This window comes from Serinus canaria, chromosome 2 (assembly GCF_022539315.1).
Source record: "Serinus canaria isolate serCan28SL12 chromosome 2, serCan2020, whole genome shotgun sequence".
NCBI classification, from domain to species: Eukaryota; Metazoa; Chordata; class Aves; order Passeriformes; family Fringillidae; genus Serinus; species Serinus canaria.
In genome coordinates, this window is record NC_066315.1 from 138,769,541 (window position 1) to 138,783,135 (window position 13,595).

The 13,595-nt window shown below is 39.0% G+C and overlaps 2 protein-coding genes across 3 annotated transcripts in view; one reads left to right on the forward strand and one right to left on the reverse strand.

Annotated features, from left to right (window-relative positions):
- MTBP (MDM2 binding protein) overlaps nt 1-10,904 on the forward strand; it is a 34,788-nt gene extending 23,884 nt beyond the window's left edge. For both annotated transcript variants that reach the window (XM_050971470.1, XM_050971471.1), the window contains exons 19-22: nt 192-417; nt 1,513-1,626; nt 3,302-3,367; nt 4,784-10,904. In XM_050971470.1, the coding sequence (XP_050827427.1) occupies nt 192-417; nt 1,513-1,626; nt 3,302-3,367; nt 4,784-4,819 (442 nt within the window). In that variant the 3' untranslated portion in view covers nt 4,820-10,904. The remainder of the gene's footprint in view (nt 1-191; nt 418-1,512; nt 1,627-3,301; nt 3,368-4,783) is intronic.
- The window catches only part of SNTB1 (syntrophin beta 1), a 112,869-nt gene continuing 108,972 nt past the window's right edge, over nt 9,699-13,595 (reverse strand). The window contains exon 7 of the mRNA XM_030241787.2: nt 9,699-12,248. Within this exon, the coding sequence (XP_030097647.1) occupies nt 12,156-12,248 (93 nt within the window). The 3' untranslated portion in view covers nt 9,699-12,155. The remainder of the gene's footprint in view (nt 12,249-13,595) is intronic.

Genomic DNA, 13,595 nt, shown 5'->3' on the forward strand with positions numbered 1-13,595 from the left:
TCTTCTAATATAAAAAATTCTACAGAATAGAATCCTGTCTTCCTGTCTGCTGTTTTCAGCTGTTGTTTGCAGGAATGCTCAGTACTTACTGCTCTGAAGCAGCAGCCTCTCTAGCAGAAACAATGGCACTAAAAGAGTCAGTACAAAACCTGAAAGTTACTTTTACAGGGTTTTTTCCCTGATCTTTGCAGGCTGACCAAATCGGAGAGCACTGAGTCGCTGCTGCCGCAGGCAGGCGGGAGCAGCAGGAGTCACTGCGCGGTGCCTGTGCCGCGGAAGCGCTCGCAGAGATCCCTTTGTGCGGCTGCAGCGCCATCGAATCCGCCCGGCCATGGAGCTGCCACCAGGGCTGGCCCAGCTGCAGAGCCTGAGGCTGCAAAGCCAGAGAAGGAGTCGAGATCCCAGAAACACACAAGGGTAAAAATCTGCCTTGTTTCCTTAGTGAAGAAGAGCTGTTTAACTTCTTTCCATGGGACTTAATTTGTAAAAATTTTTTAACTCAAGGTGAATGATCTTCATCTGTATTTGTTACTGAATTTCATTATGTTCACTTGTGTAAGTGAATCCTGAAGGCACTGAGAAGAGTGCTGCAGAAGCAAAGAATGAAAAAGTGTGCAAAGAAAATTTTATCATGCTCAGAAAATTAAGGCTGATAGAGCTAATGGCAAGGAATAAAAAAGGTGGAAATGAATAGCAAGTAATAGGAGTTATGAAATGTAGATGATTAATGTAAAACCTAAAGGCACCAAAGAGATATGTATTCTGGAAGGGTCAAAGGCATTGTGGATGAACAGACTAGTCTGAGAATAAAGAGATTCCTGTAGTTTTATAAATCCATTAATTGGGATAGCAGGTAAATAATTTGGTGGAATAATGTCTAATTAGTAGCTGTGTATATTAGGAATGCCTCTTCTAAAATACAGTAATTGTTTCTGGCTTGGTGATACAAATTCTAAATTAATCCCAGGGTACAAGGAGAACACTGCACAAATCTTAAGGTACTGTTAAAGGCAAGCTGGAATGGTCCAAGGAAGCATAAATTGGTATGACTCATTCAGACATACAGCAGAGTTTAAACATCTCTGATGTAAAGAATGTCAGAGGAAATTATCTAATGAGACTTTAGTGTCAGATTTTAATTTTTTTTTTGTGTGTGCATCAAATAAGGGAATATCAGTACAACAAAAAGTGATAATTTGATATATATTATTTTGGAGAAGAAAAAACCCAAGATAATATTGACTTTTTATCTTCCAAGCTCCATGGGACTGTTCATTGATCCTTGACATGTAAGCATTTTCTTAATATTTTAAAATTAAGGATATTAAAATAGATTCTTAAATAACTCTGCTCAAATTCAGGCAGTGAGCTGATCATGTTTGGCAGCAGATTAAAGGCAGGCAAGATCACAAAAGACCAGGTTTTCTGTGTTGGGCTTTTTGCTTCCCATGGACAATTTTTCATGTAAATAGTTGGGATGAACTTCTGAGTGTTTTTTCTTCTTTTTCCAAGATGTTGAAGGAGGTGGTTGCTAAGACTCTTCAAAAACATGGAATTGCAGAAGATCATAAGTGCTTTGCATTGTGCAGCCAGCGTCTATTTGAGATATCAAAATTCTACTTGAAGGTAACTAGAAGACACACTCTTAGAGTTCTTTATTCTTAGTTAAGTGAAGCCACTCCTAAATAAAACTTGAGCTGGCATGTGGGATATTCAGAGTTGATTAAGCTAATATTTCCCAGTGGTGTGTTAGTCATGTGTAGATTGTGTGGAGAGACCTCTGGACTTGTCAAATGGAGAAGGTAGTTTTACAATATAGTTTTGTGGGGTTTTGCTTGTTTTAAAACCTTCTAAAGCAGTAGCCTTCTATACATAGTGAAATAATATGCTAAAGCATGGGCCTGTTAGGGTAGGTCACTCTTAAGAGCTGCAACAGCTAAGGATGCAACAGAGTATCTCCCAGCTTGTAGCTGTGACAGCTCAGCTTTCTCCCTTATTCTAAGGTTGCTGGCTCAATAAGAATCTAACAGAACTGACTCAGAAATTGCAGTTCCCTGACATGATGTTCTCTGTTATCTAACACATACTGGTTCAGCAGCACCCTGTAGAATTGCATCAACCTCATGTTTAGGGGAAGATGAAAATTTTTTCCACAATACCTAGGAGACTGTGAGTCACTGCTGAAGCCCATGTTACTTGGTCTGAGCACAAAATCAAGTTTATTACAGTATGGAGTGATTGAAAGCTATTGCTCACAAGCTGAGCTGCTGTTCTGTTCATTTGCATGTTTTTAACCTACCAGTATGGGTGAACCAGCTCAGTTTAGTCAACTTTGGTAATGTTGCTTTAGGCTAAAAGAACGTTGAACAGGGCTGGATGCTTACACAGTCAAAACATCTTGCTGATAGGCACCAATTTCTTAATTAATTGGAACACAGTTGTTTAGTCATTCTGTAAGTGCTCCCAAAACCTCTCTGAAATATGCCCTGAAGGAAGATCTCCTAATCCAAAATCAGAAAGGGCTGCAGGTAGGGATGTGTAAGTAGAGCAAATCAGGGTTTGTGGTTCCATTTCAAGTAGAAAAGAAAAAGGAAGAATATGGCAGTGATCCTGTTCTTTCTAGAGAGAGGTGTCACAGGATTGTGTTCTCTTGTGCTGTCTTGCAGCTCCAAGTCTGTGGGAGTCTTTTGAATCCTTTTGTGTGCTGCATAATTCAAAAGCATGTTAACATAGGTATTATTTTCTTCTGCAGACAAGTAGTAAATGCATTTTCTTTCTCGCCCGGCAAGGTTTTGTTCTTGCTTTGTTTAAAAGAGTAGATGAGGTTGGACTCATTTAATGGACTGCAAAACAGAAAAGCCATTCTAGATTTTTTCTCTTTTCTGCACTGGTTTTCTTTTCTGATGTCTGTTTCTCTGTTCTTTGCCAGAACTCTGTATTACAGGGTAAGCTCACAGCTGATTTCCATGTTTATATAGAAACAGGATATCAGTAAAGACTGTGAAAGCTTTGAATATAATTGAAAAAAAAATTCAGGAAATTGTGCAGAAATATGCAGAAATTTAGGAAATCTCAATCATCATTGAGTACTAGGTTTTGACTGCTGTAAGGAAACCTGCAACCCACTGGAATAGATTTAAATTATTTTCCTTTTTTTAATTAAAAAAGCAAAAGCAAGTAATTATTCTTTTGTTCTGAACAAGGGGATAAAAGTGTAACACTGTCCTGGTTATCAGAGCTCATATAACCCAAATTAGAATGACTGTATGCTGACTTCTGTGGCTTTTTGTTTCATATTTAGGACCTAAAAACTTCTAGAGGACTTCTTGATGAAATGAAGAAAACAGCAAATAACAATGCTAAACAGGTAAGACCATGTGTTATTTGTTGCTGTACATAGCCACAGGATGGTGTAGTCCACAGCTTTAAGAGATGAAGCGGTGCATGTGGGTCTCGTTTCATTCTGATCTCACACAAACTCTCTCTCAGGCAGTAGTTCCAAGGCAAAATTTCCAGGTTTTGGAGGTATTTTAGTTACAGCTGCCAAGATGGTGTGCCACAGTGAGAAATGGAGATGAAGACAATAAATGTTTCTACATCACTGAAACAAATGAACAGGAAAAAAAAAAAAAAGCGAGAGAGATGAGATTTTTCTTTAATTAGGAACATTAGGGAGTTCTTCTTTGATTGTGTTGAAGGAAATAACATTTCAAAGGTTAGGAAGTAATAAGCAGGTCTATGAAAGGAAATAATTTTTTTAAAAGAAGCAATGAAAATGAGTAATTTTAGGCTTGTGAGTAACTGTAAGCACAAGGGATATCAGGTGGGGTTATTTGTGCATAATGTGGGACTTGCATGCACAACAGCACAAAGCAAAGGACAGAAGTAAATATTCCTCCAGAAATTAAGTAACTCTGGTACTAAGTTCTGAGACATACACCTAAGTGACTCCATGATTTGGAAGGGGGAAAGGAAAAAAATCTCATGAAGAATTACAGTGCATAATCATAAATTAAATGGAAGAATTTAAGGTAGTAAGGTTAAGTAACAGAACACACTCTCAAGAAAGCTGCTAGATCCCCAGAGAACTTTATGAGAGCAGTATTTGCTGTGTTCTGTGCTATATTCCTTTGTGGATTGCTTTGTATGGATGATAAGGTTTCAAAATCTATATGGGTTGTGATGTTTGTAGTTGAACTGGGCTATTATGCTGGCACACTGCTTCTCATCTCTGTCTTTGGGCAGAAAATTGGTAATTTTTTGAATATTTGCTGTTGGCAAGAGGCATTAAAATTCTCCTAAACTGCTGAAGTCTCTGTATTAGAGATTATTTAGTCAGTGGTCTGAACAACTGCCCTGTTTGGAAAGCAGCAGTGATAATGGTGGTAGATACAGCAGTGCACAGATTCATTCTTTCTTCTCTTTCTTCTTGGGAACTTTTACTGCTGGAAGCATGAGCTGTTTGGCATTATATGCACCTTCTTGCTGGTATACGGAGAGAATGGGGTGAAGTATTTAAATTCAGGGATTACAAAAATACCTTTTCCTTAAGACAAACCATTCTGTAAGATGAAATACAATTCTATGGTAATGCTGTTTCCTCTCAGATTGTTAGCAATACTTTCTTCTCCTGAGTAGTTTGCTTTTAAATCCTGTTTAATAAATACTACACAGATGGTGACAAAGGACTAAGGAAAGAATCGATAACGTCTGAGAGATGTTCTAATTTGCTTTCCAAACCAGGAGGTATGTAAATTGTTTGCTTTCTCATTTATTTGCTCAGGTGATTGAATGGGTTTTGGAGAAGACTAGCAAGTAGAGGCACTGTGTGGATTCTATTCACACCTTCCCAGGAGCTGTGGAGACAGAGCACTTCTGACTTGAGAAGCATTATGCTGCCCAATGCACACGCAGATCTGCACACTGGGAGGACTTGGTCAGTGGAGTTATAGACTCATTCTTCAAGCACTGGACCAAGGTTGGAAACTTTTTATACTGAAAGTTTTTAATTTTTTTTTTTTAAATTCAAATGAAAAGAGGTTGTATTTTATATGTGTATTTATTATGTTTGTTAAAAGGAATATAGCTTGACTTGATTTATAAAGCTTTGTATATTTTTCAACCAGTGTATTTGGTTTTTATATGAATAAAACCCCCACATATTTAATTTTAATAACTACTACTTTGTTTTACCTTCTTGTGTGAAGATCTCGATTCTACTTCAGCTTGCTCTTGTATAAACAGCTGTTTACAGCATCAGCCATTGACAGTTTATATATAATTAAGAATAGTTCCTATTCTGCAGATGAAAAAAAACACCATCAGAATTTGAACCATAATTATCTCTGTGTTGTAATATAAGGAAGAAAAAAAGCATGGCTTGAAACTTGGTGCAAGGTCCCATTAAAGAAAGTTTCTTCATCTTACGAGCTGAATTTTCAGTATAATTTCCTGCATGCTCTTTGAAACATTCCTTAGAAAAATTTCTAAGGAGAGGTCTCAGATTTCTTTTCCTGGAAAAGGAGAAAATCAAAGCAATAGTGGGAATGAGGATGATGAGAGCTGGAAAAGAGCTGGTGTGCTATGCTGAAATGTAAGGAAAAAAAGAGTTTCTAGCTGTGTTGCAAACACAGTCAAATACTAAATTTGGCCTCTGTTTGTTTAATCTCTGGCATGTACCTGGCTGGGACTAATGTAATTATTCAAGTTAGTATTTTGTTGAGATGAGGAGTTCCTACTAAGCTTTCTGTATTAAGGATTTCTTATTTATCATATAAACTAACAGGATTAAAACTGATAGAGATGCAGGCTATTGTTTGTTATGTTATCCCGGTAGGAAAATAGATTAAGCAATACAAATATAAATGAAACATAATGTTGTGAAAAAATAATCGAACTAAACCATGTGGAGGTTAGACTTAATACTGTAAAATCTATGCTTTCTCTAAAGAGCCTTCCTGGTTTTGGGACATTATTCTTTGCTTAATTCTATTTGGTGTAAAGCTGAGCCCTAAGGAGGTTATTCCTGTCTCACAGGATCTTGAGTTAAACTGTTCTGTTCCTTTGTTCCCAAGTTTACCATTGTCCTGAACTCTACAAGACCTTTCCTGGGTGGCTGTGTACTTGGTTTAACTGAGCTGCAACAGGACAGCTCTGGGGGGTTGTTCTTCTGTGACAGTGGGCTCTAGTGAGTACTGCGTCCATCTAAGCCCAGGACAAACATAACTACTTGCAAGATGGATTACATATGTCTGCAGAATGCCACACATCCACAGCATCCCAGTTTTAGTGATTTGGTGAAATAAAAATGAAATGAAGAGAGTTATTTAAATAATCATTTAATAAGTGCATGCACAAAATTGCTCCAGTGTAATGATTACTGTGTATGGCTCACATTTCTTTGTATTCAATATAAAAACAAGAGAGTAATCAAGACATTACCTTTCTTAACATCTTAAAAGTGAATCAGGAAAGTCTCTACTTCCAGAGAAAGGAAAGCTGTAAGCTGTAGCCTTATCTCTTCAGCCCCAATGCTGATACTTTTGTCTGAATACTAAACCAAGCCACTGAAAGTTTTATTTTCTACTTAATTTTGGGAGGTTTCTATATTTGTAATTAGAAAAACTTCGTAGTTAATAATAATACTTAAATTGATAAGTAAAAGTACAGAAGCTCTACATTTCATAAATCTTTGAGGCTAGCTGCCATGAGCAAAGAAAATACCTTCAGGAAAGTAATTAGTACTTTGAACTGCTTTTCTTGTACTTCATGTAGGACCCAATGGTTATTGGTTTAATTAATTCTGTAGACTCAAAGACTGGGTGAAATAATGAGCAGGAAAGCAGTTAGGGAAGCATAAACATTTTGATGTATTGGTTTTCTGCACAATTCCCAGTGCAGAACTAATCCACTGCTGCCCATGTCTCATTTGCTCTTTGTGTTGGTGGCTTTTTAAGACAAGTGGTGGCTGGTTTATTATTGTGGCTTAATAACTCTGTGCCCCATTTGAGCTCTGATAACTGTCCCTGTCCATGCTCTTAACCTATAAAACATAGGCACAGTAATTTGATCTGGTCCACTGCAACAGCACTAAACCAAATTATTTTACATCTGTCATAGTTCCAAAACCCTACACTGAGAGTTCCTGCAGCTTGGCTGATATGCTGTAACTTAGGTGATGTTATGAGTTTGTTGTTAAAATGTTTGGGGAATGGCGAGTTACTTCTTGTGGGGGAAGGGAAAAGGGGGAGTTATTTGCTGTGGGGGAAGGGAAGGAGTCCAGGACTTGGTGGGGGCAGAGGGTGGACAATTCAGAGAGTGATTGGGCTGGAGCACCAACCAATCACTCGACGCCCTGGAGAAATGATTGGTCCAAAATGAACATCGATAAGGACCAATCAAAGTGCCCGAATTCCACCAATCGGTGCACAGATCCAAAACCCACCAATCCTGGACCAGGGATGCCAATAAAAAGGGGGGTTTTCTGTTCAGTTGGGGCTCTTTTTCTGTTCTGGGCAGTTTTGTTCTGTTCTGTTTGGTTCTTTTGTTCCTTCCTTCGAGCTGTTGTGTGGGGATCTGGGCTTATCCCGGATCCTCTGTTCTCCCCGGCTTGTGTTTTAAAAAACGAGAGCCTTTTTCTATCCCTGAAATCTGGCCTCGTTCACTTTTTTATAACAGGTGATGCAGAATGTAACATCACCCTTTGCCTCTGAACTTCAAACTATTTTCTTGTTTGTGGCTGTTGAACCCCAAATCCAGGCTGCCTTATGAATATTTTGGGTGCTTGCTTTCATGTTTTTGCAATTCAGGATATAAATCATATTCACCAGTACACATTGCTGGTTTACCCATAATCCATCCATCCTAGATAATAAACACATAACATAGCATAATAACATTATGTATTATATGTAAAAGCACATTACCCATCCATGTTATGTGCTTATATTCCCTACAGGATTGGTGTAAGACAGCACTGATGTGGTTGCAATTACTTGGTGATATGATTACTTGTAATATTACAGCAATTAATTTTAATTACATGATGAGTTTCACTGGGCTACCACAGAACTTAGCTTGGGTACTAACGCTTGTCCAAATCCACAAACTTCTTTGTCCCAGTTCACAGTTCTCCCTTGGAATTTGTTTTCTGAATTTGTTTCCTAATGCCTCTAATTATTTACAGAAGCACGGAAATTCTGATGAAGGAAAAAAACTGAATAGCTAATCCCACGTGGGAAAAGCAGGTGATGATGTTCAACAGGAGGTTATCATCTCTGTTAAATGCTTTTCCCCTCATTCACGTAAATAAAAATTTTGCCCTGGTTAGTCTGGGGATTCACTTTAAGCAAGCAGGCTGAGTTTCTCAAAATTTTGCAAGCATATTATTAATATCTGCTCTTTAAAATTGAAGTCACCACTGAATTCAAAAGTGTCCATAATATACAGTGTGTCTGTATATATATGAAAATATGTAATACATACTGTATTAATGGTCTCTCTATATAGTAAATAGACTCAGTAAATAGCTAGTTATCAACCTGCCAGTTTGACTTTTATGGAAAATAACATAAATTTAGAAATCAATGGTAGTGCAATGATCTGAAGCACATAATTTCTTTAGGCTCGGATTCTGCTTCCACTGAAACCAAAGAAGCTCCAATTCACTTTTAAGTAAGAGGACACTGGGTAAGAGGACACTGAGAATGCTATTAGGTGGAAATCAGATCAATCTCCCCTTGAAATCAGCTGAGCTTCCCAATGCAAAGAGCTGGATGGAGCGTGCTGCATGTCCTGTGGGAGGAAGAAATTCTAACATTCTGCAGAAGGAAAACACTTGCTTTGTTACTTGTAAAGGATCAATTCTAATGGTGTTTGTGGTGGTGATTTGCATGGTAGCATGTCAAGAGTCTTGTTCTGACTTCTAAAGTACCTTAAGAGAGATGCTGGTTCCATTTGAAGGGCAGGACAGTTAGAAACACCAGTATGATTCCCTGAACACAATCAGATCAGCTTTATTTTTTTTTAATAAACACTTTACATCACATTTTACCAATACCATTTTTACTCCAATGTGTATCCTAGTCTTTCTCAGGTTAAGCTGCTATACAAACTTTCTGATAAGACCATTCCATTTATAGTAATTCTTTTGTAAAAAGAGTGAAACTCTGGAATATCCCTTTTTATTAGGCTTTCCATGAGGCTGTTCTATCATAGCTTGGGTCAGACTGAAAGAAAAGGCCTAAATTCCCACAGTTAGCTTTTCTATTTGGGACATTAAGTTAAGAATTAAATCAAAGGAGAAAAAAAATCGGTTTTCCCATAACCATTCATAAGAGAAAAAAGGCACATGTTGGCCTCAGTCCTTGAATGCAGAAGCTTGAGCAGAAATTTCTGCTTTTTCTTAATTTTTTTAAGTCTTCTGTTACCATCTAGTCCTGTATACATGACAGAGGAAGCATTGGAACTTCAGCAGAGATGTCTGAATGACCTGCCCTGAAATGTCCCCGTGGGATTTCAGGTTTTTTTTTTTAATTTTAAGTTTTTAAATCATTCCACCAACTCAATTAACAGTTCCCTCTAGTAACAGAATTCTTAAAAGAAGCACTGAAGTTTAAATGTATTTCTGCCAGCCCAAAACCAAAGGACAGTCTTCCAGATACTTTGTATCCAAAAAAACTAAGCTCACATCACAAAAATCCAATAAATGACTTTATTAAATATATTCTTTTCCTCTAAAATATAAATATTCACTATACTCTTATAAATGTGGAGTAGGTTCATACATCATTTGTCTATCCCATCCAAATATGAATCAGTCCAAAATCTGAAAATGAAGAAATAGCATCTGTAATCATCATTATTTTTTTTCTATAAATATATATAATATGAATTTTCTTTGCAAACTGCTTAGTTATTCACTTAGACTTTATATAGTACTGAGCACCTTAGATTACATTTTGTGTAATTTAATTGTTGGCACTAATATAGGAATTTGTAATATTTACAATGCACATACATGTTAGGTATAACATTCCAGTGATTTGTAAGTGTTAAAAGGAATAAGGAAATAGTGCAGTGTAGTTTACATATGTATTTAACCTACTCCCCCAGCACTTTTATAGGAGCCTATCTCCAAATTTTTAAGTTGTACTTTGGAACAGCAATAAAAATGTCCTGAACTAGTTTTTAAAGACTTGACACAAGAGTTTCCTTGGTAAGGTGACATGAGCTCCTCCTCAGAGTTCCGTCCCCCTGCGTACCGACTGCTCTCAGCTTCTCAGAGCTCTCCTAGAAGCTTCCAAGCCCAAGGAGTCCCAAGGAACTGCCACAGAAAGCTGTGTGAATGGCAGTGGTCACTAAATGAGAAATGTCCATCTGGAAATTACTGGTAAGTTAGGTAACATGTTACCTGCTTGTTAATTTACATGAGGAATTAATTTTTAAGTGCAAGTACCATGACAATAAAATGAAAGTGCAGAGCGGGGTGGATCTCTCCCTGGCATGCCTTTGACTGGTGACAGGTCCTGGGAGTGGGGCTGCTCCTCCAATGGGGCATTGAGCTGTTCTTCGGTGATTATTTTCTGTACTTATGAATTCAGCTCATCATCTTACTATTTTAATTGGTTTTGATGATTAAGATACCTATGGAAATCACCATGTTTTTATGCTTTGAATAGACAGCTTGACTACGCTTAACTCTCAAACTTAGCTCAAAAACAGCATGGAACTAAAATGTCATTTTAATTTTCTCCTTTGCCAGCCAAATGATGCTGCGTTGAAATCTATGTTCTTTCTCAGGAATAAAAGAAATGTTGTAATATGAAAACTGAACATCTACAAACACTGAATATATTACTTTCTGTCCTTCAAAGTGTGATTTTAGGGCAAAACTCAAAAAACAGCCTGCCTGCTTTTTGCTGCTCAAGTAGCTGTGAACAAGGCTGAAACTCAGTGAATCACGTTTTGAGTCCCAACAGTAAGCTGTGGTGCAAAACAGTCACCAGTAAGGTGTGGGCATGGAGATGAACATCTTGTATTTCCCCAGCAAGAAACATAGTCTTGCCAAGTCATGCCCACAGGAGCAGTTCCAAGTCAAGGAGTGCAGCTCATGTTCCTGCCCTGGTGTATGTTTCTCACTGTTGTGGAGCTGCTTGAATAAATTTTTTACAAACTCATAAAATCAAGTCTTCCTCCTTCCCTCTGTTTTTCTGTGAAGACAACCCAACCAGCCTTGTCTGAGCAAAGGGGGCGACTCAGTAGGGGTAGGAGGACAGAATCTTAGTATGGCTTTCTTCTGGAAAACTGCCATGGACATAAGCTGGCAGGAGCATCATCATGCCTCAGAATGGATTCAGGTAGCTTTTACCTGAGCTGGGGCTCCCAGATAGCTGAAACTCATTATGCTGTTGTGGGGAGTCACTATAAAAATGCATCCTGTGTTCATTAACAAAGGACCCTCCTGCCTGTGCCCCCCTGACAGCTGGCTCTCAGTACCATCCCTGTGGCTGGTCCTGCTTTGGCTCATCACTAGGAATGTGGGCTCGTGGTTACTGCTTAATGTGAAACTGCCTCTGGGGGGCCCTTCAGCTGTTAGCTGCCCACAGCTGGATTGCTTCAGTGTCCAACTCAAAGGTGTGTATTTGCAGGCTCTGCTGGGTATTCATGCAACAGGTTCTGGCAGTGCTTCAAAAGAAAAATCTGTAAGAGGTGCACAGATTATAACTGAAAGAACCTTTTACTTTCAGGTGATGGGACAATTTTTAGAGGATTTCTCCCCAACCAACCTTGGCTTGCATCACAACCAACAAGTGCTTGTCTGCATAGCCCTTTACTTTATATAGACAAGTACATTGAAATAGGCACAATTTATGCTTCTGAAACATTTACATGTATGGTACTACACACTTTCACGGTCTCATATGGGATTTTAAAATCCCATTATTTACAATGAAATCCCCCATCTTCCTTGTCATGCCATCTCTTTAGCTGGTTAAAATGAAACCTGGGCCTCGGAGGACTGCAGAAATGACCAATGCCCAGTGCTGAGTCTCAGGCTGGTGTCTGCTGCCAGCTAGGACAGGTTGCTGCTGTTGACTGTACTTCAGATTAGTGTGGTTATCCTGTCTTACTTTGAAGAAACAGATGGATCCCACTTATGCCACCAAGCCCAGTCTCGTGATCTTTGCTGACAGGAAGGAATGAATGATGAAAACAATTGGTTTTGGACAGGAATGAAGGTCCAGTTGCTGAAAGTACAGGAAAAAAAAAATCAAGCTAAGAATTATAGCTCAAACAAGAAATCATTTACTGAGTACTTAAACTGCTGTCTGGTATTTTGAACAGGCTTCTATTAATAACAACTCTTCTCTACACCATATTGTTTTTCCTTTGCATTCAGCTGCAGATATTTAGGTTACTAAAACTAATAAGCATCTTGGAAGCAGGTGAGATCCTGGTGCCTCTGCTTTGTATCACCTGGGTGAGCAGCAGAAAATGGAGTCAGATTCTGCAAGCACTTTTTCAAGAGGCTTAACCCCATCTTATTTGGCCATTTCTCCCTGGGATGGTGGTAGGACTGCTCTGTCTGATGCCCAGTGTATCTGCTGTTGCTGCAGCTGAAGTACCTTCAGCCAGTGCTACACGTCTGCTTCTGTTCTCCCAGCCAGGAGTGAGACTGAAGTTAGACTTGGTTTCCATAGTCATGGTTCAGATGATCTCACCATGCACTTGCTAAGCATGACAGGCTAGTCAGCATGCAGAGGACCAACAAAAGGATCACATCAAAACAAACCATGGGAGTGCATTCTGCCCTGCTTCCTCCTTTTTCCAGGCTGCACTGCAATCTGAGAAATGCTCACTAAGCCTTGGCCTTGAAAAGCAGCACCTGGGCTCATCCTTTCTTGAGTTTATCAGAAACATCCGTTTGCCCCCAGGAACTACGGTTGTCTAAGGAGTTCCTGTTTTCCTTATGAACAACCTTGGAAACTGTTTTCCTTGCCTGGATGGCACAACATTCCTGTTCTCACACTTTCAAAGAAACTGCCAACCCAAACTGTAACCAGGATGAAACATTGTTATGACTGAAGCAGACTGTGTAGTGACCTTATAAACAGCTGTCCAAAATGAAACCCTTTGAGCCCTCCTGAACTGCAGCAGGCTGTGACCAGCACCTCCCTCTGAGTGGGGCCTCTCAGAGCCAGCAAACTCTCAGGTTTGCTGTACTTGGAGGATCACCAAACAAGTCCTGGGCTGGTACCCTCACTCCTCAAGGCCTGACCCTTTTCCCGTTGGGAGATGCAAAAGCATCCAAAGTGAGTGCTTCCCTGACCACTCAGGGGAATTTTTCACAGGCACCTTGCTTGCACTGTCTCCTTCTGTCTGTGTGCATGCACCTGTGTATATACTTTAGCAAATCTGGGAGATATGTTGTTTTCTTAGATGTTTAAGAACCTTAGATATATCACTAAGTAAGGATAAGTCATAAGTTATAAGCCAAGTTAAAGGCTGCTGAATGTTGCTCTGCTATTGAGTTGCTAAGTTCAACTTTGAAGTCATAAGTTGGGTTAAATGCTGCTATTCCTCTGTTAAATTGT